Source organism: Haliotis asinina, chromosome 6 (genome assembly GCF_037392515.1).
Source record: "Haliotis asinina isolate JCU_RB_2024 chromosome 6, JCU_Hal_asi_v2, whole genome shotgun sequence".
In the NCBI taxonomy this organism is placed as follows: Eukaryota; Metazoa; Mollusca; class Gastropoda; order Lepetellida; family Haliotidae; genus Haliotis; species Haliotis asinina.
This window is the reverse complement of record NC_090285.1, coordinates 29,021,316-29,046,451: the sequence shown is the minus strand read 5'-3', so window position 1 is coordinate 29,046,451 and position 25,136 is coordinate 29,021,316. Positions and strand designations below refer to the sequence as shown.

At 37.9% G+C, this 25,136-nt stretch overlaps 1 protein-coding gene across 2 annotated transcripts in view; it reads left to right on the top strand.

The window, feature by feature from the left end:
• Window positions 1-25,136, top strand: part of LOC137288066 (EF-hand calcium-binding domain-containing protein 6-like) — a 244,859-nt gene that overhangs the window by 203,031 nt on the left and 16,692 nt on the right. For both annotated transcript variants that reach the window (XM_067820444.1, XM_067820445.1), the window contains one exon: window positions 20,682-20,767. In XM_067820444.1, the coding sequence (XP_067676545.1) occupies window positions 20,682-20,767 (86 nt within the window). The remainder of the gene's footprint in view (window positions 1-20,681; window positions 20,768-25,136) is intronic.

The following is a 25,136-nucleotide window of genomic DNA, read 5'->3' as shown; positions in this document are numbered from 1 at the left end:
GCCTGAGAGTACTGGGGGGTACTGATGCCGTCCTGAAGCTTGCCAAAGTCATGCGAGTCTTGGAAGAGAAAGCCAAAACATGGCTTGAAAAACAAGCCATATGGCATGTCTACCAGCCGGGGCCTTGGTACATCCTGAGAAGACAATACAATGTTTCCATGCCAAATTGCTTTCACCAAGGTGATCTCCTGTTTCTTCCGCACGACAGGGTGAGACCTAAAAAACGGTCAAAAGTGCACCGTGACCATGTGCACTCGATACAAAGAAGCCAAACCACTGACGTCTGAAATATTTGAACAAAGTCACCAAATCTATAAACACAGTTGCTTGACTGTGTTGCAAGTCGATCCCAGACGTGAGTTCATGTGAGCCGTGTTGCAGCTGCTGGGCAAGCACAATGTCAGTGTGAGACGAGGCATGGTGGGAGCTCACCGCAGCCAAGCCATCATTGAGAGATTCAATCAGACCCAAGCCAAACGCCTGTTCTTACATCAGTACTTGCAGTATTTAATTGATCCTGGAAACAGAAGCAGGGAATGGGTCACATGCTTGCCACGAGTGGTGAATGCCATCAACGACAAAGTCACCAGACTCCTGGGCCAGAGATCCATTGAAGCCCGAAATGAAATCTGTTGGATCATCACCATCTTCGTGTTTTCAATTCTAACAATCTAAAAAACCTATACACCAGGCTGACAACGTGCTCGCTTAAAAGTCTGCAGCTCGAAAACTATTCCACCAATTTTACTCAAATTTTGTATGCACCTCGATTGAAGTGTTCATGATAGCAGTACTGTGATAGGCACTCACCAAAAGGCTTAATTTCTTAAATCAAGTCTTTGGGGAGGACCTGTCACAGTACCACAATCATGTATACTACTGATTAACTTCAAACTTGATAATTATGGTTAACACATTTGCAAGAATCACACTCAGGGTTCACACAAACAAAATCACCAAAAATGGTATCATGAAGATAACCTCATGTCAGCATTGTGTATAGTCTCCATGGACATTGATGGATATAATAGCAGGTAGATGAAAGCCATTGGCTCTTGGGGCCATACTCTGCGAAATACTTGAGTCCAGTTGCAGCTGTCACCCTTGGTTGGAAGGCATTCAGTCTTATCTGAATCTCATCCCAAAGGTGTTGTATAATCCTAACTGAGAGCAGACTATTGTTTGGATGCCATGTTGTCTTAGGAAGTGAAATGATGTCCAAAATGTGGTACAATGGGGTGGGGTCATGTGACTTGGTCAACATAGTGAACAGTAGTCACATCATTTCCTCATTCTGGACTCAAGATTCTGGAATGCCACAGTGTCAACTAACTGGTTCAGACCAATTGCACCCAGCACCATGATGCTTGGACCAACCCATGAATCTCTTTCAAAATGCACTCATTGCAAACCAGTTCCCATGGTGAGTTGCCCACTGAAGTTGGTTTTGGCAGTAATGAGCAGTAAGGACAGGACTACATAAGGTCAGTCAGTGACAGCAGAGGTTTCTTCCGCGATAAGATTGTGTCAAAACAAACACAAGTTTGGGCGAGTTAGGGACTTGTTTTCATTGGTAGGGTTGTCACAATATGCAGGTGCATTTTCGATTTTCATGAATGTCATGCAGAACCTATTACCTCATCTGCCTTTTTAGGCGCTTAGTCAATAAGCTTGTTCATCAGAAAACACACTGATGTTGGTAATAACTGTCAATTTTGACTGAGAGCCATGTTAACAAAACGATAAAATCATGATAAAAACACCATTTTGCAAAAAGAACATTTTGCATTTGGTTTTGAAATATGAAGTTTCTTTTGTGGTTCAGTTTAGTTAAAGAAAGAGGATGCTTGTGTTCAAGTGCTTTAACGTTATAATAGTTCAGGCCAAAAGTGTGTATTATTACACTATATATGGTGGTAGGGCAAACTATATTTCTTTTTTAAGATGCCAAATTTAATACTTTCTGAGGATAATTTCGATTAATTTAATGCAGAAAGCAAATGACGGTGTAATGACCTAAATTAAGAGTCCTCGCACAGGGCTAACTGATGCAGTTTTCTTTTGACATGTCTGCACCCATCGGTTAAGATCTATTTTACCATAAAAAGAAATGAGAAACAGTTTGGTGACGTTTACGTTTGAATTAAATATCCTCTCTAAATTATTTTAGCTACAACTGTGATTAACGTAAATGATATGAGGCAATGTCGCATTTCTACTACCAACGTAATGTTAGATCAGCACCTCCAGATGAAGCTGAGTAGTCAAGCAACATTCAACGATTGCATTGTGGGAATGTAAACATTGCGAACATTACTGTGTTGCTGTAAAATTGTGAGTCGGCCGATGAGACAATTTATCTGTCCTAAAACATAAACATGATGTTTACACCAGAACGGTTAGCTGAGTGACACAGCTGCCAGCCAAGAAATGGAATGCCTCGGAGTAGTTTACATTGGGAGGCTGAGGCAACAGACATGTATCGTGACGTCCATCACATTGTGACGTAATACAACAGTGTTCGATTACGAGGGGGTTAGAATGGCATAATGATGCCAACGTAGCACAAAAAGTGCACATATTCACCTGACAAATGACACCAGTCATACTGGAGATGGAACTTGTCCCAGGGGAAGGACACAACCTGACTAATATCATGGTCCAACAATCTTAAAACCACACTACTTTAGTGTACGAAAGTGACAGGATGGCCTGAAAATCCATGCTTCAATGTCAAGTCAGGCAAGGAACACATTGGGAAAATGCCATGCCAAGGTATGCTTACCTGACAGAGCAAAATCTCTGAGACCACCTCAGAAAAATTCCAATGCGACATGAATTAGTTGAACCCTCGACGGGAACCCATCAGGAACCTTTGTATTAGCAGAATGTTCAAGTGGTTACAGACCCAAAAACTTAAAATGGAGGTCTGCGTCAACCTCTTTCCTCTCTCTTATGTAAAATAAATTAACAATATGCCATTTATATGCATCAGTGGTGTATAGTCTCACTGGTCATCCAAGATGGCCCACCTAACAACTACTTGCATGACATCCACTATCCTATAAAAAAAATACATGAGCCACATCAAATCTCAATTCATAATGTTGAGTATTTACTCCAGACACAAGAAATGCTAAATGGAAACCTTTGTTGGGTAATCTAGGTAGTGTCATCACTAATTTTATCTAGCCTCATGTAAGAATGTCGAGTTTTGATTGGTCCACGTGACTCTGATAAAATACCATGTACATCCATCACAATCCACCAGCGGGAGTATAAAAGTTGTATACTCTCGCTGCAAAAGTCATATCACCCCGCTACGCCTCGGTGACAACGCGAAGTGAGAAAACCGTGCATCGACAAGCCTTTAGTAACGTGCTGTGCATTTAGGTGAAACGATCAGCTGGTGTCAACATGGCAGCAAGTCGATTCGATGCGTGTTGTTTTGTTTTGATTTAATGAAAACATTCAGCTAGATAAATGAGTTATCACATCGGGAAATACAGGATTTTATCAGTCCCTCGTAAGGTTGTATTCCCCGAGCCTCTGTTATTAATCCATACACTGACCATCAAGTGAATGATGATAATTATTAATATCAAAGATATGCAAAAAATTCAATTACAATAGAATAGTCTGAATTTACTTTTTAGGTATTACTATGTTGTCATGTTTCATATTGTGAAATATGTATAAATACAAGTAATTATATATACAAGCTTGAACAGCTTAGACTTAAATCAACTTAGTACTTTTACGGAAACATACGGAAATGCCCTAGTGCCACAGCCTGAATTTTTTTATCTCCTAATTAGGACTTAATATCTCCTAATTAGGACCTAGTATCTCCTAATTAGTACATTGTATACAGATAATTAGATTTAGAGGAAACCTGAGGTGTGCATGTGTATACATTTAAGGAGATAGATGAAATAGATGTTATATAAACAATTATGATGGGGAGTGATATACAGCTGATTAAATGACATCAGGGGTGGCTTTTTGTGATGTTCCAGGCAATGGGGAGATATACACCTTGATCTCTAATAATCTCTAGGGTTACTCTCCTGATGTTGATGGCTTCTAGTAGTTTTCATTTGCGCCAATCGTGAATGTTGGTAGCCAGGATGCTAGTCTGTTGCCAGTCAGTGGAATGGGTGGGGTTGTTTTTGATGTGCTCTGAAAGGGCAGATTTGTTGTCGGCCTTTCCAACTGATGTTTTGTGTTCTTTGAGACGTATATCAAATGGACATGGCATTTGTCCAATGTAGCTACTGTCACAATTGCAGTTTAGTTGGTATATGCAGCCTCAGGGATTTTCCATAGTCAGGTTGCTAGTACCTCGTCCATTTGCCTTAAGGATGGTCTTCAAAGTGTTGTCCAGACCCTCACTACCATCAGCAATGTCACCCTCAACGACAAGATTCAGCAGCGTCAAAAAAAAATGTCCAGCAATCTCCAACAATAAGCAATAGTCAACACCTCCCGTGGTAGCACTACTATCATCAGTCGTGGAACTTACAACCAAAAGACAGTCGTCAACCTTAGCTCCAAAACCCTGTCACCAGCCCAGACCTCCCTTCTGTTGAAGGGCCTACAATTCATCCCAACCTGCAAAATCACACCATCAGGTGAATTCATCACTAGCATTGAGACTGGCCTTCAACAATTATCTCCAATGGCAATATTAAATACCTGAGACATCTGATAGCTGATATCATTAGAAAACACACTAGACAACGCAGCAACCTCTCCTCACAAGAACGAAAATCCATCAAAGAACTCCATGAATACAAAACCATAACCATTACCGAAGCAGACAAAGGCAAAGCAGCAGTAGTTATGGATACCCCTGACTTCCTGAACTTGATGAACACCATCCTGAGTGACAATTCAACCTACAAAATCCTCCCCAAGCATCCCACAGCAAGGTTAGAACGACAACACAAGAGAACCCTGTTATAATTTGTTTGCTTATTTTTCTTACATTTTATTTAACAGAACAAATTATTATTGTTTAGATTTTTGCCTTGGGTCATATTTTGTTGAAAAAGATGACAAATCAAGCTGAACTGAAGAAGAATGTACACTGTTTCGCTGGTATGTAGGTTTCCATCATTTATTAAAATTACACAACGAAAAGTCCATAATAAACCATTAATGAGGAAACACCAAGATACACTCTGCATTGAACTCCTGTCACTGGGCTGCCTCCCAGAGGGCTCCTATTACAGATTGGGTGCCATGACCAGGATTTGTCATTTTCTTAGTGATACTTAATTGATTCTTGACAGCACTGGTGATGTGTTGAGTTTTTTGTTAGTGTTATTGAAGGGAATTTCATCAAACAGGTTTTTCCTGTTGACACAGATTGTTGGTTATAGAGTGTTTTTCTAAAGTGTATTTGTATAGTTTTCTTGGTATTTCAGCATCTACTTCTTTGAGAGGCATGTTTAGAAGTTGGTGAATCAAATAAGGACAAAACTTTATGGATGAGCAACTTCTTTAATCAGTTGGAGCGATTTTTCGATACAGCTTTTTGTATCGTTGTTAAGCAAGTAAGAGGCAGATAAGGCAGGATAGTATATATATATACAGTAAATAATGAGCAAACACACCAGGAACTAACTGGACAGCGCAGTATTTACATGTAGAAGCCATAATAATAGACTGCATACAGAAGCCAATAGGGATGTACAAGCCAGGAGAGTATGGACATGTTTATACAAGTTGTTAGAATGATTGATAGGTAGTATGGGAGTACAGGAGCAATGCATTAACAAGGGATTACATGTAGAGGCCAGTGACAATAGGTGGCATACAGAGGCCAGTGGGTGGTACAGAGCTGGAGAGTGGGACATGTTACATGTTACTTAGCGTTGGTTGATGAGTTCATCCTATGCTGACTTGTATAAACATGTCCATACTCTCCTGGCTTGTACATCCCTATTGGCTTCTGTATGCAATCTGAAAGCGAATGAGGGAAACTGAGTGAGGCTGGAATCGAGGCCAAGATTTCAGCCAGTGTTGAGCAAAATGAGGGGCCAACTAAAAGTTGTACTTCACGGAAGGTGTCGTCACATGTTGATGATAGTCATTCTAGTGTATGAGAGCCAGTTGCATTACGTAGTAGTACTAGTGGTAAATCTTGTCTTTTTCTGGATGTTAAAATTGTGTCAAACATATACACAGTACTTGTGGATACAGGTTCTCCTGTTTCAATACTGTCATATCAGGATTTCCAAAAGTTGGGTCTCAATGATTCCATTTTGAATGTCATTTAGAGGGACATTTTTACAGCAAAGGGTGCTTCTGTTAATGTGTATGGTTGTGCAGCATTTATGTTTACTGTTGGTAGAGCACAATTTGTGCAAGAGTTTGTGGTTGCAGACCTAGGACATTTGAGTAGTATCATTGGTATGGTATGGTTTTCCTTTGAATCGGCTCATTTGGAAAGTTGTTGTTTTCTTGTGGACTGAGAAGTGTGAAAGAGCATTTAGTCGGTTAAAACAGTGTCTTATGCATGCACCAGTTTTGTCATTTCCAAGGGAAGAAGGCTTATTTATTCTTAATACAGATGCCTGTGCATATGGTATAGGAGCTGTTCTCTCGCAAGTGCATGATGGGACTGAAAAAGTCTTAGCATATGCCAGTAAAACACTGGGTCCAGCGCAAAGGAATTATTGCACTACAAAGAGGGAATTGCTAGCTGTAGTTATGTTTCTGAAAACATTCTGACACTACTTGTATGGGAGGCAGTTCATGGTCTGAACAGGTCATGCTCCACTTAACTGGTTGAAGAACCAGTGGGAATTTTGGCAAGATGGTTAAGTGTCATTCAAACATATAGCTTCCGGATCCAATATTGTTCAGGCACTAATCATGGCAGAGCTGATGGTTTGTGCCATAGACCAGTCCAGAAATGTTCCGATTGTGTAGAAAGTCACTGTTCCACAGAGGTTGACAGGTGTTGTAACTAGCACTTGCTCCACTTTCTGTTAGTGAAAGGGACCAGTCTTCAGATGAGTCGGATGGGTGTATCTTGCCTCCATCTGATGCTGATACATCTTATGGCATTCCAAACTGGTTATCTGTTTGGACTAGGGATGAACTTTTGGAAGGACAAGAAGCTGATTTAGGGATAGGGCCTATTTTGAAGTTATTGAAAAAGAGCACTGTTTCACCACGCAGAGGAGAAATAATATATTATTCTGCTAATGCTAAAAATCTTTGGGGACAGTGGCATAACTTCGTTGTTCAAAACAGGCTCTTGTACAGGAAAAATGAGTGTGATTTCTTTGGTCCCTGACTACTGTTAGTTGCTCCTGCCATTGTGCGTGATAGCATGTTACAATATCTATATACTAACAGATCAGCAGGTCATTTAGGATGAGACAAAACACTCAGAACTATCAAATACAGGTTTTTCTGGCCTAACATACCTAAGGACATCAAACGTTGGTGCAAGTCTTGCTCACATTGTGCTAGGTATAAGCCATGTCCTGGAAAAGGAAAGTCTCCCTTGAAGACGTTTAACGTGCGCTCACCTTTGGAATGTGCGCTCACCTTTGGAATGTGTGGCAATCGATATTGTGGGTCCTCTATCCATCAGTCGTCATGGAAATGAGTATAACATGCTTGTTGGGGATTATTTCACAAAGTGGGAGGAGGCATTTACAATTCCCAAACACACAGCAGCCACTGTTGCAGATAAGTTGGTTTCTGAAGTCTTTTGTCATTTTGGTTGCCCACTACGGTTGTATACAGGTCAGGGAAGAGAATTTGAGTCCAGTTTGTTTGCTGCAGTCTGTAGGTTGTTGGAAACAGAAAAGACTAGAATCACTCTTTATCGACCACAGTCAGATGGTATGGTAGAGAGATTTAATAGAACTCTCAAGCAGATGTTATCCATTTATGCTCATAAAGAACCTTTGGATTGGGATGATCATCTTCCTTATCTTCATATGGCATGCTGTTGAGATGAGCATAAGAGCACACATTGTTCTCCAAACTTAATGATGTTAGGACAGGAGATAAGGGGAAAGTCCATCAGGGGAACAGGGTCCAGGTTTCCCAGTTGCATATGTCAAGTGGTTACAGGAAATTATGCAGCGGGTCTTTCAGTTTGCTTCAGATCAATTAGGAGTTGCTGTGTCGACTCAGAAAAGGAATTATGATGAGGGCTTGAAATTTAGATCCTTTGAGATTGGAGACTTTGTTTGGAGGTGGTATCCACCGAAAGCAAGCCAAAAGTTAGCTTTGGGATTGGATGGTCCATATCTCATTGTTGGTAAGATATCAGATCTTACCTAGCAGATTCAGAAAAATGCTGGGGCTCCAGTTATTAGTGTTCATGTAGATCTTCTTAAGCCTTTTCAGTGTTGTCCTAGACCGCACAACTTGTTGGATAATTCTGAAGATAGCAGCTGTGAGGTGTCATATCAAGCAGCATCAGAATCTGAGGATGATTCTGAATATTTTTTCAATAGGGACGGAGAATTGTGTCAGTAGTTCTGGGTTTGTTAGTTCTATGGTGAGGTCCCCTGTGAGGACAAGAGTGGGTAGGGCCATGATAACAAGATGTGTATATTCACCTTGAGTCTATAGAAGTATAGTTTGCAAGTTTTAGAGGTGTTTTTATGATATATCACATTGTGTTGTTTATATATATGAAGGTTGTATTGAAGCCTCCCAGACTGCGCCTATTACATATATATAAATGCGTCAGTGTTATTGCAACATTGACATCTTTTACTATGTTTGTTACAAAATACAGTTGGTAATTCAAACATACTCAGACACAGACACAAGTAATATCATAAGTTATTACACATAAACCATACAAAGGTAACTGAAGCACTTTTGTTCAAGATGTTGAAAGTTTCATGTTGATTTGAATTGTGATTTTTCAATGGAGTTTACTGAAGCATTGTGTAAGAATGTTTGTATTTGATCTCTGTAATTATCGGATCCAGTGTAATTATCACGTATATCAATGAACTAAGTCCCTATTGATCCATCATCAATAAAAGCAGGATAATATATCAGGTGCCTAATTGATATACATGTGTATAATCATTCAATCAGACAACAATAATGAGATACAATGTATCTGAACACCTCTTTCAGCCTCAAAATATCGGCCTCTAATAGAATGCATGTCCAGTTACGCCCTTGTTCAAAGGTTTGTCCAGTGACAAGTGTAAAACAAAATAATGCACTGTTATATCATTGGAGTCATGCCCTCTGTGTAATATTCATGCATTTATGCACATCAATAACCTTCTGAACCTCGTTTGCATTCAGTGTAAATATAGGCATGCTCATCTTCATAAATAATTGGGGGGATTCAACTGCAAGTTTATGCATTATAATAATTCAGTAATGGTGTCACTTTTATAATTCCATAAAACATGTACTTGAATAGGGAAATTCATCGTAACAATATGCAGATTATATTTATATGTATATAAATGTATGTTTTCTGCGTTGAATCTAGATGAACCAAAGTGACAAACTGTGAATCTGCTCCATGTAAGTCACAGACTAGCATATTAGTACTTTCCTTAAAATATTCAGTATACACTAGCAATGTATCAGCGAAAATGCTTCTTTCATAGATTGTTTAGCATGTATATATGTTCTTCTTTACTGCCATTGACATTGATGTTTTGTAAAACTTAACCTCACACCTCACACAATGATATGAGAGGGACAATTTGTTTAAGTATGTCTCATGTCTTACATACATATGATACATACATATGTTAAGAAAATATACATGTACAAAAAAGTTACGTAAGTGCAATAAAATTATGTAAAAATATGATATGTACATGCATTCACAACAGCTTTCTTTCAACACATATCTTTACAATGCAATTAAACAATATACAATCAGGACATGCTTGTATGATGAGACAGTTTCCTGTAATCCCCGGAACCTGTCAGGGATATCAGGTGTGAATAGCACTAATTAGTCTTGCCACAGTGAGCCAGGCAATCGGCACGGGGTCCAGGTGTTGAGAAGCAAAGTGGATGTCGGACATAATGAGTTAATTCCATCGAAAATTACCAATAATGATTATCAACACACCCTCAGTTATCTGCTTCGAAAATTACCAGTAATGATTATCAACTCGCCCTCAGGGTGTGGGGAAAAAACTTAACCTGCGATTACCATGATCTGTATTTAAAAACAAATGTACTGCTGGTGGCCAATGTCTTCAAAATGTTCAGAAAACTTCCTCAAAACAGCCTAGACCCACCTTGGTATTACTCCAGCCGGGGTCGATTGTGAGATGCCAGCTTAAAATGGGCTTGTGTGCAATTAGAACTATTAACTGATTACAATATACATTTGTTTACCCAGAAAGACCTATAGCTAACAGGTGGCATTTCAACAGTTGCTAAGTGATACGCCAAAGCAATATGAAAGGCAATGGCTCAAGTAAACCCACTTGCCACATTCTTTATCTCGATGGTAATGGATGCAACACGGGCTATCCCACAGAACTCTACGAGTCATATAACAGTTATATGCCATCACCAGAACGATTGATAGTTAATACAGACTGGCTTTCCAACTATCAGTGAGAGCTATTTGGAATAAATAAGCTGGCCAATGTGGAAAATCATGTATCCAACGTAATAGATGAGACTAAATGTGTTGTCCACTATCTTAATCTACAGCTACAATTATATTTTGGTATGAAGTTTTCCAAAGTATGTCGGGTTCTGAAGTTTAATCTAAGTCCTTGGATGGAACTTTGCATCAGGCTGAACGCAGAGTTATGAAAATATGCCTCTAGTGACTGATGGACAACTTGGTATTTAATAAAATGATGGAGAACCCAAGGAAGCATAGCAATTTCCATAGAAAAAATAACAGTTTTGGAATTTTCTGCAGGAAACAATAGTTTTCAGTGAAAATCGAAGGTATTGAGCTGTGAGCACTAACCTTATTACAGCACAATTCAACTTATTGGTATGATAAACAAAATCATGAAAGATGAATATCTGACTATGAAAAGGCACACCTTCACCTCAGGACTAGCAAGTTTCAACAAGTATATATGCTGGTATCTTGTAATACTGTATATCAAGAAATTAATGCATCACAAATTAATATGAGTGAGGGTCTGTTTGCAGTGAAAATGTACTGATGAATTTCACTTTAAACAAAAATGTAAATCAAATACAGAAAAAGTAATGATCATAGATTCAAATTACTATTATTGGTTTGTGTTACAAGCTGGTAAGCCCAGTAGTTGGAACAGTGAAATAAATGCATGTGTCATACATGATGATGCCTACTTGTTCTTGGTGTTTCATGTAATGTGCATGCTCTCTTGTAATACAAACCGATAATAGGGATTTGAAACTAGAATATACAAAATGTAGTGTGTTCAACAACTTTATCCTAAGTTGAATAAAATTATGAGGATTTGCAATCTTTAAATTTCACTTTATTCGCCATACTTTTTTGTTTACCCCTTTGGATGCCACAGAGACATATATGTCCTTCCTCTTCAACCCTCACGTTGAAGTCAAATAAAATACTCAGTATCTTGTACAAAAATATACTTCACAGGTTTGAAATCTGTTGGAAATTTCTTGTTTTTTTATGCCATCCACTATTTTCTCAGACAAAGCTGAAGTGCTTCAAATAACCTCTCAAAATTGGCTTCATCTTTAATGTCGCCATTTTTCACACTATACAAAGTCGCGATTCAGAGCATTTTTGCTGTATGATTGGAAATGTGAAAATCTGATAAATACTGTGAGTATTGAATTTAAAAAATAGTATATTAATGATCACTGATATCAAGTTTTCATATAACCAGTAATGATAATTCTGGTAGTGCACTGTCCGCCATATTGGATAGTGTTTACAAAATTGCGTTTCAAGAAGGCTGGTATTGAGACGCCTATTACATCATGTATAGTTCATAGTCAGCTGCGACAAATGCAACATTGAATTCCCCGCACATCTTAGAATCAAATTACAAATGGTCTTTGTCACCAATACCAACTGCGTTATTTGGTTTTACTTCTCTTTTGAATATCAATTCACAAACAACTCTTCTGAGTCAGCCATGTTTGTTTGGTGTTACTCTGCTTGTTACAAACTCTCTGATTGGCTTTTATAGTGTTGCCAGTACTCGGCACACATCATTCATATAACTGAAGTCAGACAAAATAAAGCTCTCGTAGAGATAAAACAATCAACACTGGGCATGAGAATGAATGCTGTGCTCGAAAGACAGCACTTGTTTGAAATGTAAACAAAGAGAACTCAAATTTTCCGACATCCAGCCATCTAATCACTGCTTACAATGGCTCAATATGTTTAGAATATTCAGGTGAGGAGTATCGTAGTAAGAAATAGCAAATTGAAAATAGATACAATGCAATCATTTGATAATTCATAAGAAACTGTCAAAGTTTCCTTGCAGCTTGATGCCATGACTGACAAAATTACGCAGAACAACAATGGTACTTATCAGCATTCTAGCTTCTTCCATCATTTACAATAATAATAATAATAATAATAATAATAATAATATGTGCATTTACATTGCAGCAAACTCCACTCACGAGGTGAATGCTCATAGCGCTAACAGTCAAAGCAGGCATATTATTACCCCGGATAACAATGTAAATGATAAAAACATATAACAGAACATAGACAGAATAATTTGGATTACTTACATCTCACTTTATGTACAAAAGATCCCTGAATCAAGAAAAGAGTCCGCGTAAAATCCTGTGTACCCTTGTCAGTGAAGCCGCTATTTTGAAAGAAACTGGTCATCCGTAATGATGTCACACGTTGTCAACATTGTTGCACATACTAGGCAATTTCTTTTGGGTGAAGGTCAGTTGAACAAGAGGTAAACACAATGGCCATATCATTCTGATTGCACTTTCAGTATTGTGATATATATTTTGCATATCATTCCGATATTTTTTCATGAAACTAATTTCAGCATATATCTACATATATCCTTGTTCAACATCATATCATATGTGGATATAGGACATACGTTTTTATTCTTTGAAAGTTTTTGATTGTTTGAATAATATTTACATCGGAAATTGACTCAGTAAGTGTACTATACCACATTCTAAAGCTCTACTAGAAGATCACACATGGCCATTACTGCTACATGTGCTTTAGTTCCTGTGATGTATAGATTTCAGTATGGTGGGACACATATTGCAGTTTCATATGAAGGGGTTAACTCATTAAGCCCTGGAGCCGCTCCACTGCCCAACATCTGGCACCCCTCGCTGACTGCCTCATTGCTGCGACGAGGCTAATTAGTGCTAATCATGCCTGAAACTGTCTAGTTTCACAAACAAGTACTGATTATTTAATTGTGTCGTAAAGATGGAAAAGAGGCCGATGTAAATACATATATTACAGCATTTCATGTAATTTATTACATGTGTCCCTTATACCCCTTTGCCAGTGTGTGCTTTATTTTTATCAACACCTACGCGGTCTTTGTACGTACGAGATGAACAAATATACAAATTCCCCCTGTCTCTCTCATCGTATTGACTGAATTATAATATATCATTTATAATAGAGTTTAAAAAGAGGGGGGAACTTTCATTATAATCGTCTACATTTTTTGCCAATACATTGCTCGTGCTTACTGACTATTTCAAGGAAAGTATCAATAGGTGTGTAAGTAACATGGAGCATATAGAAATTTATAGTTTGTCACTTTGTTCATCTTAACTTAACGCTGTAAACATACATCACCATTCATACACATATAGTATTCCCAGAAATTATTGAGAATCATGTTGCGTCATGTAACTCATTACGTTTATTAACTTCTGGCGTTTTACTTACATAAACATGTTAAAACATCATCCTCTTACAGTCTCAGTCTTGTTTTAGTACTTTGTTAGACCTCCTCGCTCAGCAATGCATGCCTGAATACGCCTAGGCACACTACCCATCAAAGTTTGTAGGTAATCGTGTGACAGGGTATCCCAATATTGGACCACCTTGGCCTTCATATCTTCAATATTTCTCAGTCCCTTTTGGTTTATTCTGTCCTTCATGACTCCCCACACATTCTCAATTGGGTTTAGGTCTGGGCTGTAACTGGGCCAGTCTAAAACTTGAACATTTTCGCCCGACAACCACTGTTTTGTGTAGCGCGCAGTGTGTTTTGGGTCATTATCATGCTGGAAAATCCAGTCATCTTCATACAATGTTTGTGCTGTCGGAAGAAGGTGACCATTTAGAATGTCAACGTATCTTTCTTTTGTCAAGTTTCCCGTGAAAACACACAATGGCGTCACTCCGCTAGCCGATATGCCACCCCACATGTGAAACTTCGGGCTATGTTTTGGTCGCTGGTAGATAGGTTTGACAGTATCTTTGGTCCAAATTTTCACACAATTAGGGAAAAGCCAAACAGAACTTTCATCCGAAAAGAAAACATTATCCCAATCTTGATTTTCATGAGCCCGACACCAGTTTAAACATTTTTCCTTTTGTGCATCTTTCATCAATGGCGAGGGAATTCCACGTTTTTTCACCCAATTAAGTCTCTGTAATTCCTGCCTAACTGTTTCATTGCATACCTGAGGACTTCCTCTGCTAATCATTTCATTTCTGATGTGCTCAACACTTTTCAATTTGCCCCTACTCACAATCTGCCCAAGTCTTCGGCGATCCACAACACTGAATTTCCTAGGCCGACCTGCCCCTGCTTTGTGCTCTATCCCGGTTCCTGTTTGAATATTCTTCAAAGTTCTGTATACTGTAGACAGAGGAATACCATGTCTACAAGCTAACACTTTAGCATCAGCTTCACCCCTTTCAAAATCATCTAGAATGAGCTTTCTTTTCTCTCTTGCTGTAAATTCTGCCATGTCAACACAGGAAGCCGTCTGCTCAGACAAGGGAGATAACTCTTGACGTAATGAGCTGCCTTCTAAGCCTTCAAGAGTTGTCTCCCTTATTTAGTATGCTTAGTGCATAGTGAAAGCCATTTTTCCAATCTTAGCATCATTAGAAAAAAAACAAAGATTTTCTCAATAATTTCTGGGAACACTGTACATACTGCATGATACATTTATCATTACTCGATGCTTAACAAAGCTTCCCGTCATGTGATGGAATAAAATATCACGACTGTAACGCATTATATCTCACTTACTCATTATATTGGCTGATACTTTGACCAATCGTATCGTGAGAACCTGTCACATAGGAAGGGCAAGGTGATGGGGCGTGGCCTATATTTCTGAAGGGCACGTTTGGTCACTCAGATTGGATACATGCATTTTTTATTGTATTGTTGACCAGTGGATATGTTGTGTTTTGGTTGTATATTCTAACTATCATGTATCAATTTGTGTATTGTCTGATATCGTATCGCTATCAAGGTTCACCAGATTGCACCCATGTGTGCGTATACAGTACAGAGAATGAAGCGTAAGTAGCACCATCAAGTGGGCTGTCAGACAAAATAACAACACATGTTTATTTTACGCTTATCCCGGGACAGTGTGTTCAATAAGGGAGTAGGGGCGTGGCTACGTATAAATTTTACCGGAGACTGTTGTTTCAAGACCAATAGTAGCGCTAAATAATCTTATTACTGTAGTCTGAATGATGATACGCAAGGGTATCAATGCCATGCCTAATATGCTATCCTGCTTGTACTGATGATGGATCAACGGAATTAGTTGTTACATGTGATAATTACAGAGAAGTGTCAAGAAACTTTCAATAGCACATAAAGTAAGGGATTATGTAAGTGTGCCTTTCTTCACACATGTTTGGAATCTTTGTATGTAAGACATACTTAAACCAAATTATGTCCCACTCATATCATTGTGTGAGATTAAATTGTTCAAAACATCTATGGCAATGGCAGTAAAGACGAATTTACACACATGCCTAATAATCTATGAAAGAAGCGTTTTCGCTGATACATAGCTAGTGTTTACTGAATATTTTAAGGAAAGTACTAATAAGCTAGTCTGTGACTTACATATAACAGATTCACAGTTTGTCGCTTTGGTTCATCTAGATTTAACGCAGAAAATATACGTTATCGCACGAACATACATGTATGCATACTGTATAATGCTATTCCTTGCACATACATAAGACAAAGGGTCATGGGGTGGGCGTCATCAAAGTTCCCGAATAGGTCGTTTTGTATCTTAACTGTTCAATATACTCCCTGATTTGTTATCTATGACCAATCGTATCATGAGATACCTGTCACATTGGAAATGACAGGTGATGGGGCGTGGGCTTAATTTCCGAAGAGTACGTTCGGTCACCAGACAGCTTGGATACAGATTGACTATTGGTTAGATCGTTGACCAATCGATATGCTAGATTTTGGCTTTATCAACTGTAGCTATCATGAAAAGTTTGTGTATTGTGAACATATATAATCGTAAGGATGCCTGAAATGTACACGTAGAACTAACAAGCACTTTGACGAGTTTATTTTTCTTTAAAGCGCTCAAAGCACTACAATCCGATTATTTTTACCCCGCATAACCCAATCCAACTATTGAGTAGAGATGGTATTTATTTGCATATACTTTTTGCGTACACTACTTGTACATCAAACATAATGGTTCGCTGAACATTTCAATTTAATCTGCACATTGTTACGAATAAATACCATAATTCAAGTACATATAGAATTTTGAAAAAGTAACACGATACTGATTTATTGTGATGTATACACTTGAAGTTGAATCTCCCCAAATATTTATGAAGATGGACATACTTATATTTGTTTTGAAAGCAAACGATGTTCAGAAGATTGACTCCACAAAACAGGTTGTCCAATGATGTAACAACGCATTAGTTTGTTTTACACTTGTCACGGGACAAAAGTTTACCTGGACATGCATTCGGCCAGAGACTGTTATTTTGAGGTTGAAAGAGGTGTTCACATGTCTCATTTAGTGTTGTCTGATTGAATGATTATACACATCAATTCCGTAACTGATATATTGTCCTCCTTTTATTAACGATGCATCTGATACATGTGATCATTACACAGGATAAGATAATTACAGAAATCAAATACAAACGTTTCTTACACAATGCTTATGTAAATTGCATTGAAAAATCACATTTCAAACAAGCATGAAACAGCTTGAACAAAATACCCCAGTTACCTTTGTATGGTTTATGTGTACTATATATGTATATTATGAGTAGATGCAAGAGTTATCACTTCACATTCGATTATGTATTATTGTCAACTTAAAAAATCAATAGTCGCAAATGAATTAGGTCTAAATTAGTAACTTGGTTTATTTCAAATCAACACGAACATGAGTGTAATACAGTATTGCTATTTATGTCTACAATTCATTATTTGGACTATTACAACGAATGAATGAATGATTTAACTTAGAAGATGGTTTTGTAACCTTGTCACCGTTAATTCAATCAATGTGCAAACATAGTATTTTAGTATTCACTCCCAATGACGAGTAACATACACGTACCTCCTGTAACAACATCTCATAATCCCTTGTCTCGCAGACATGTGTTCATTTGCCTGTATAAGCCCCCGACATTGCAAGTAATTGTTATCAAAACACATTAATAGTTCTTCTGATTAACACAGAAAGTAACCTCACTCGTAAGAAAAGCTAATCTTTGGTCATTACTGCTAAACTGATTGAAATTATAGGTACAGTACGAATTTAAAATGTAACACCCCCAATACGTGGCTCTCGCTGAATGAGAGGTGCTTTTCGTAACCCCCAATATGCGGCTCTCGCTGAATAAGAGGTGCTTTTTAGTACCCCCAATAAGCGACTCTCGCTGTGAGAAGCTAATTAATTTGACGCATATACGCTGCTCTCGGCCTTAATGAGTTAATAAACAGCGATTCAATTCAACCTTTTAAGTAAAACTGGTGATATTAATGAAAATGATTTGCACATTTAATGAAATGTATAGGCAAACATTTAAAGGAATTGACTTGTTCATTGTATTTGTTTGCGTCATATTTATAGACAAAAAAAATTATGAAAATTGATTGGCCAAGTGTCAAAAACATTTTATGATTCATTATCATTGTTTTCGATAATAAAGTCAATTGAAATTCGATTAAAACATATTTTAATGGCAGGATATCTAACTCAAACAATATTTGTACAAAATTTGTTTAAAAATATATAGACCAGGTCATGTCTTAATTTTGACAAACCTTACGTCCATATTCTAATAGTTCCATACAAAAAAAAGCGATCTCTTTTTACCTTTCATTGCATACTTATGAAGAGAAATAATTACCTAATCATGAGAGGAAAAGTTTTTATCCGCACAGAATATTCAATGAATATTCAGGTGTTGTGAAATTTTCATTTACACTAAATTGATGCTAGACAGGTGCACGTGTTGCTCACAATAAGAGATACATAGTAAAACTGTCTAATTGTTAATATATTCATGACACTATTTCAATGGCAAAAACATTCATTTTATGTTTTGTCTAAAGAGTATTGAATTCTGACACAGAAGCCGAGACCTTTTACACATTCAGTGGAGATTAGGTGAGATATGTACAAATCAGCAAACCAGCTGTGTCGTCTCTTTCCGACATCACAAAATGCAGAAAACATGCCATGACGTCAACTAAAATGTCACATTATTTTCTGTTGTTTCATTACATTTGAAGATGTGTCTGTTACTCCGTTAAGAATGATGCAAAATTAATCAATATACATCTACACAAACAGGAGAATATGGGAATCTACGAACTGAATTCTGTATCAGATAGGGCCATCCAAATTGCTATTACCTGTTTTTTCATGTAGTACATTGATATCTTTTCTGATAAATTGTGAAACTACTGAAAGGTATCCACTCACATTGGGGAACTTTGCATTGGAATAGTTTGGTTCACTGTGCACAAAACATAATGAAAATGTACTGTATGTATCCACAGCAAATTCTCTCCATGTGAGTTACATTGACCTGATGTAAAGCGTAGTGGAGTTATGTCCCCTTATCCTCTTACATCTCTGTCGACATTTGGCGTCACAGAAGAAAATCTATTTTTCATATTTATTGCGGGTGATTTTCAATGTTGAGAATATAATGCTGTGCATTATCACATAAATTCATTTCATATACATTTATGTCATACAGACATCTGGTTGTATTTTCTTTGCTCACACTTTTCATAAAGATGACACATTAAAAAAGACATAGCTGTGCTTTTATTTATGCACGATAAAAAATGGCAAAATTTTCTGTTTTTTAATGCATACAAAAGTTTGGGACAACATTTAGCAGTGTCTATTTCTCAAACCCCGAGGTAGTCGCAATTATATTTATTTGTACCAACAGATAGGATATTAAATATTCCACAGTTCTGTGTAATTTTACACCCATATGCAGATCCAGGACCACGTGAGCGCAATTCTTGCACAACATTCACTTTTCAAACCTTACGTATATGTGTGCCTTAAAAAAAACTCCGCATCCTGGGGGTTAAAGTGAAGTTTTCACTGCAACCAGAATGTATTGAAAAATGCGTCACGAAATTAATGCATCACTGTGCCCTCAGGCAGTGTTCAATCTGGCCTTAGTATAAGGTCCTTAGTAATGTGGGCCATTCAGAAAATAGTGAGGGTCACTCCATGTCAATTGCAACTCTATGTCAGTTGTTAGACATACAGCACTTAGCAGTTACTAATATGAGTTCACCTACTTATCGATGATATACAATATTTGATGTCCAATACAGGTAAGGTCAACAATTTGAAGGAAGGAAATGAAACCAAGATTTGTTCAACATTTATTGAACAGTTAGGATTAATTCAGAATGAATTAAAAAAAAAAAGAAAACTCTGACACTGAAACAACAATGATGCTTAACAATGAAAAATGACATTCAGGAAGGTTGAGGACAACATACTTGTCTGATTGTTGAGAAAGCGTAACAAGAGTTCAGTTAATACTTGATTTTTTTATTTTGATTTTAAGAATGAGAACTGATATTACCTGATTGCAAGAAAATGATTTGTCATGTTTCATTGTTAAGCATCAACTTATATTCTCTTCTTTGACAACCCATGTCTTTTGAGCATGCTTGTCCGATTATTGGTTGTGCCACTCCCTGTAAACATATTATTTTTGTGATGGGTAATGCACACCAAACATCGCATGCGATTTGCGTCTTTGCCGAATGATACAGGTGACATGGGTAAAGGCTACTAAAGCTGCGGCCATGTGATGTGAAAAATTACATGTACGTGATACTTCATCCTGGCATTTTTCAATGACAGTGTATATGTCTATTTTGTTAAGTTTATTCAGAATTAATTCAAAATGGTTTACATACTTTATGGAATCCTGTATGCACCAACTCACTTCATGTTACCAGATTGCAACCATAGTGAGATTAATACTATTGATGCCTTGAAATGAACTTAAGTAGCCACAAAATAGCTTCATTTATCATATATATTATACTTTGAATGTCATATTTGTTGCAGTTTGAGAATGTTAAACCACTATATCTTGTTTTTTGCAATAATGAATCTGACATCCCAACATTGATTTGTCAAAAGTTTCAATATATTAAACATATCCCACACAAACATAACATAATGTCATCAATACATTATGTTTATGATTTTTGCAGGTGCTGATGGACAAGCTCTACTTCAACTTGTCAAGCCAAGAAAAGGAAGAACTTTGTCAGATGTTTGACTTTCACAACAGAGGAAGGTAGTGTCTACTTTATGGAAATACACTGAAGTATGATGCTCCCACTGTTTCTGTTTCTTTTGTGCAACAGAAACCAATTTTAGATTGATAATATTCTTTCATTTTGGAGTTGATGGATGGCAGCACCTGAGTGAAAGAACATTATTCTTTCATTACCAATTCCAAGAGAAAATAGCCATATTTTTAAGCTTATCCTATATGACAATTTGCACTTCTCTTTGTTTCAATGCTGAGTGGAACGAATTAGAACTTTCCCTGTAGGCCTCTCTTGTCCCGTGTCCCATAGGCTGCTCTCCTAGGATAGATCACTAGTCCTATGCTGAGCATGTGCACGCTAGTCTATCTAGCCACGTGACTACCTCAAAGTGATAATTCTTCTTCTTGTTGCACAACTGAGTAGACATGATAGTTCTTGTATAGGGTTTGAGTTGCTTTTGTATTATCGCGAAATCTGATCCTCCAAACAAAAACCTTAAAGGTCACATGCAACGTAAAACACAACTTTGCAGATTCTGATACCTTTCGGTATGCAGTTACCGAAACAAGTCATCAAAAATGCCAATTCAGACTATAAAGTTGAAAAAAAATGCGATGAAAAAAAGGCAGCGAAATCGGAGTTCAAACGATTCACTATATTTTCCCCAGCGCTGGGAGAAAAAGTGGTTTCAACAGCTGTGCTGCGCTGCGCCAGGCCTATAACACATGCGCACTGAATAGGTTCGTTGAGCTTGAAACAGTATGCATGTCCGGAATATGAGGTTGTGAGCAGTAGTCTAATCTTGGTTGTGTACACAGACAAGTAAATAATCTATTCGTTACATAAAAAAAACTTGTTGATTGTGGTACCTATCTGTCTGTCTGCTTGTCTGCTCATGACAATATGCAATACACAGCTTCAGTCATTGACGACACCTATCAGGCTATACAGGACAAATTTTATGGATAGCAACTTCTTGAATTTATTTTTATGACGTTTCGGGGCTTATCCTAGCCCCCTCATCAGGTTGAGCTGAACTGAACAGTAAGGCTAACTGTTAACTCTGCCCATGACCTCTCTGCTTATGACGTCACAATGCTATGACAACATGATACAAGTAGCTAACAGAAATGCTATAACAACATAATTGAATTTGTAGTGAATCGTTACAACTAACATGATTCATAGAATGAATACAGCTTATTTTGTATATATAGTAGTGTTGTTGGATTAAATTAGAAATGACAGATCATTATTATACCAAATTGTAAGATTGGACATGTACAAAGATTTTTTGATAAATGTATTGCTACGCCAACTTCTAAATGCCTTTGAAGAATCACCTATCAGACTAGACGCCATAAACAAAACAAATTGATTTATGACTCGTGCACCCGAGTCTTGTCTGCCACATTATGTAATTAGGCAGGTGTGATACTTGTACACATGACATGTTTTTATGTCTGTAGGTTGCAAACAAACTACATCCATTTTTCTCAGATGACTGGATCTGACGGAAACTGGTGCAAACTTTGTACTTGGACGAATGACAGTTTACAGCCACGCAGTAGTTCACCATCTGTACTGAGATGATTTCAGATTGGATCAAGTGCACATTCAGAGAACATGTATTTACAAAACCCAACATCTCTATATACGTTCTTTATGGATAACAACTTCTTCTAGTGTATATGATTTTGTTTTATAAGGGTATATGAATCCATACTGGAACGACACATCAAGTACAACAAATGAAGTTGTTATCCATAATTAATCTTACTTTCTTGTGACTCGCCATACTTCTAATGCCCATCAAACAGATCATCTTTCTGTATACACAATTAGCCTTCAGCGTATCAGCAAATGAACCAGCCAATCAGAAGCCATTGTTACACTTAAGTGCACCCTACCCGCTATGACTGGGTTTGGTCTCCCAAGGGCTACGTTTCGAGGGAAGTAAGCCCAAGTACAAAATATTGCACTTTTGAATTGTACGCTTATAATTTTGTGTATTTGTTTTTTACAAGAAGCAATGTACATTATATGTCATGAATAAGTGATAATTGTGTTTTAATTATGATTGATTTTTTGGTTGCATGTGACCTTTAAGTTTTGCCCTCAGTGTAAATCTATATTTTCGACTTAGGACCCACACATATCGTGTGTTGATTGTGTGGGCGAATGTTCTTTAGAGAAACGTTGTGAGAAGTGTGAAGGGTTATCAACTTAGGATTTCAAAGCTTATGAACGAGTCTGTGCTTGTAGGATTGCAGATAGAGCTAGGAATAAATCTTTTGACCAAAGCCCCTCTCCTACTAAGAAACTATGCTTGGAGTGTCCTACCCTCAAGGCTCGTTGTTTGAAATCCCCGTCCTCCAAGGCAGAGGATTTTTTATGCCTCATAGAATCCATCTCATAGATCAGTTGAACGGTCGTGTTCACCCCGACAGAGTGGTGTTTCTCGTCAATCAGTTTTTGTTGATCATAATGAATCATGTGTTGATTCACATGATGGTTTCGGAACTCCCTCCCATGTGGTTTCACATCATCGAACTGATTCAGCAGGCCAAATGAATTGACCACACTAAATCAATTCACCAGACTGAATCAATTCTCCTTGTAGAGATATGCATGAATGGGTTGGTTCACCTTTCGTAATGGCTCATGTTGCAGAACTTGTTCTGTGCACCATTCGCTTTCATCTAGTTATTCCAAAGCAGTTTCTCAAACCAATACTTCGGGGCGAACTGATTCACAGGATCAAATCCATTCATCTACCTGAACCATTTCGCTTCATCACTTTGATTCGTCTGCTCATCCTGATTCACGCCACTTAACTGCTTCAGATCAAAGTGGTTCACATCCTTGTTCTGGGAGTGAATCACTTCAGCATTCAGATTCACCTGTTCGCGTGAGTTTGAGTTCTGAGTGAGTTTAGTTCATTCAATTCATTAGTTGTGAGTTATTTATTTTCTTACATAAACTGAAGTTGCATGCTATACGAATGTTGGAATTGACATTTTTCATCGTTATTTCCACAATGGCAAATGCATAATAGGCTTGTTTCTATTTCCCATGGTGGAAGAACAAAAATGTGAATGGTTATGTTTATTGTGAACAAGAAGAAAAGGGGAGAATGGTTCTTGTGGTGATGCATTCGAAAAGACATATTAGTGTCTACGACATAGTTTCAAAGACTGAACAAGGCAAAGATGCTTCAATACAATGCTGACCAAAGACTGCCCCCAAAAGAAGTACACATATTTGGAAGAACGACTAGATAACTTGAAGTTCAGGCTTTCAAATTACCACTTGGCATTGATTGAGTCCCCGCACAATGCCCTCTCTTTTGTGAAGTTGTTTAGCTAGTGATTCTAGGTTCAGGTATATCTGTGTTGCCTGTACATTTTGCCTCCACCATATATGGTCAGTATTATTCATTTTAATTCATAAGGAAATGGTCACTTTGTCTTGCTAATGTATGTTATGTTATTTAAAGTTGCTTATTTTAATGATATGACCCTTAAATGTATATATTATGTCACGTGAATGTGTGTTATTTATTATGTTGACAATAGAAATTACCATCCCAATAAATGTTTAAATGAAAATGACATTTTACAGCGTGAATCTTGTCTACTCATTGCAAGTGAACTGTTTAGCACTGACTGCCCATTGTCTAGAACCTTAGAGACACCCCTGCAAACCTAACTGTTTGTCTTTACATCCACCCAAATGTCATGCTCAGAGGGCCAAACCCTTTAGACTTACAGCTGATGAGGGGGTCAGCTGATCTCTGGGGTCGAGCATCATCTGTTTCATCATAATCGTCCCTAAAGTGAAGACATACAGTTTAATACAGTCAATATCATGTGTGGTCACCCATGGCATGTATGCAAGCATGAACACATCTAGTGGATAATGTCTTCTGATCGCATGTATCAGGATTCTTCGCCATTCTCCTTGTAGGGCTTGTGCCAACGCCTCTCTTGTCTGTATGTTTGGCTGTTGCTTGTTGATTTGGCGTCCAAGGTGGTTCCACAGAAGTTCAATCAGGGACAAGTCGGGAGATCCACTGGCCAGGGAAGCAATGTCACATTCCGGGCATTAAGACCATGATGACTGGTCTTAAAACTTCATCGATGTACCATGCAGCTGTTAGATTACCTTGAATCACAATAACATCAATCTTCACTTGGCCACAAATCCCTCCCCAGACTACCAAGTTCCCCCCCCCCCCCCCCATAGTGGTTGGTCGCTTGTACGCAGAGTACGTTCTCCCCATCTTCGCCATACCTGTTGTCTACCGTCACACTTAACACTTAGAAACGGCTTTTGTCGGTAAAGAGCACCCCGGACCAGTTTCTAACCTACCATTCTTCTAAAGTTCTT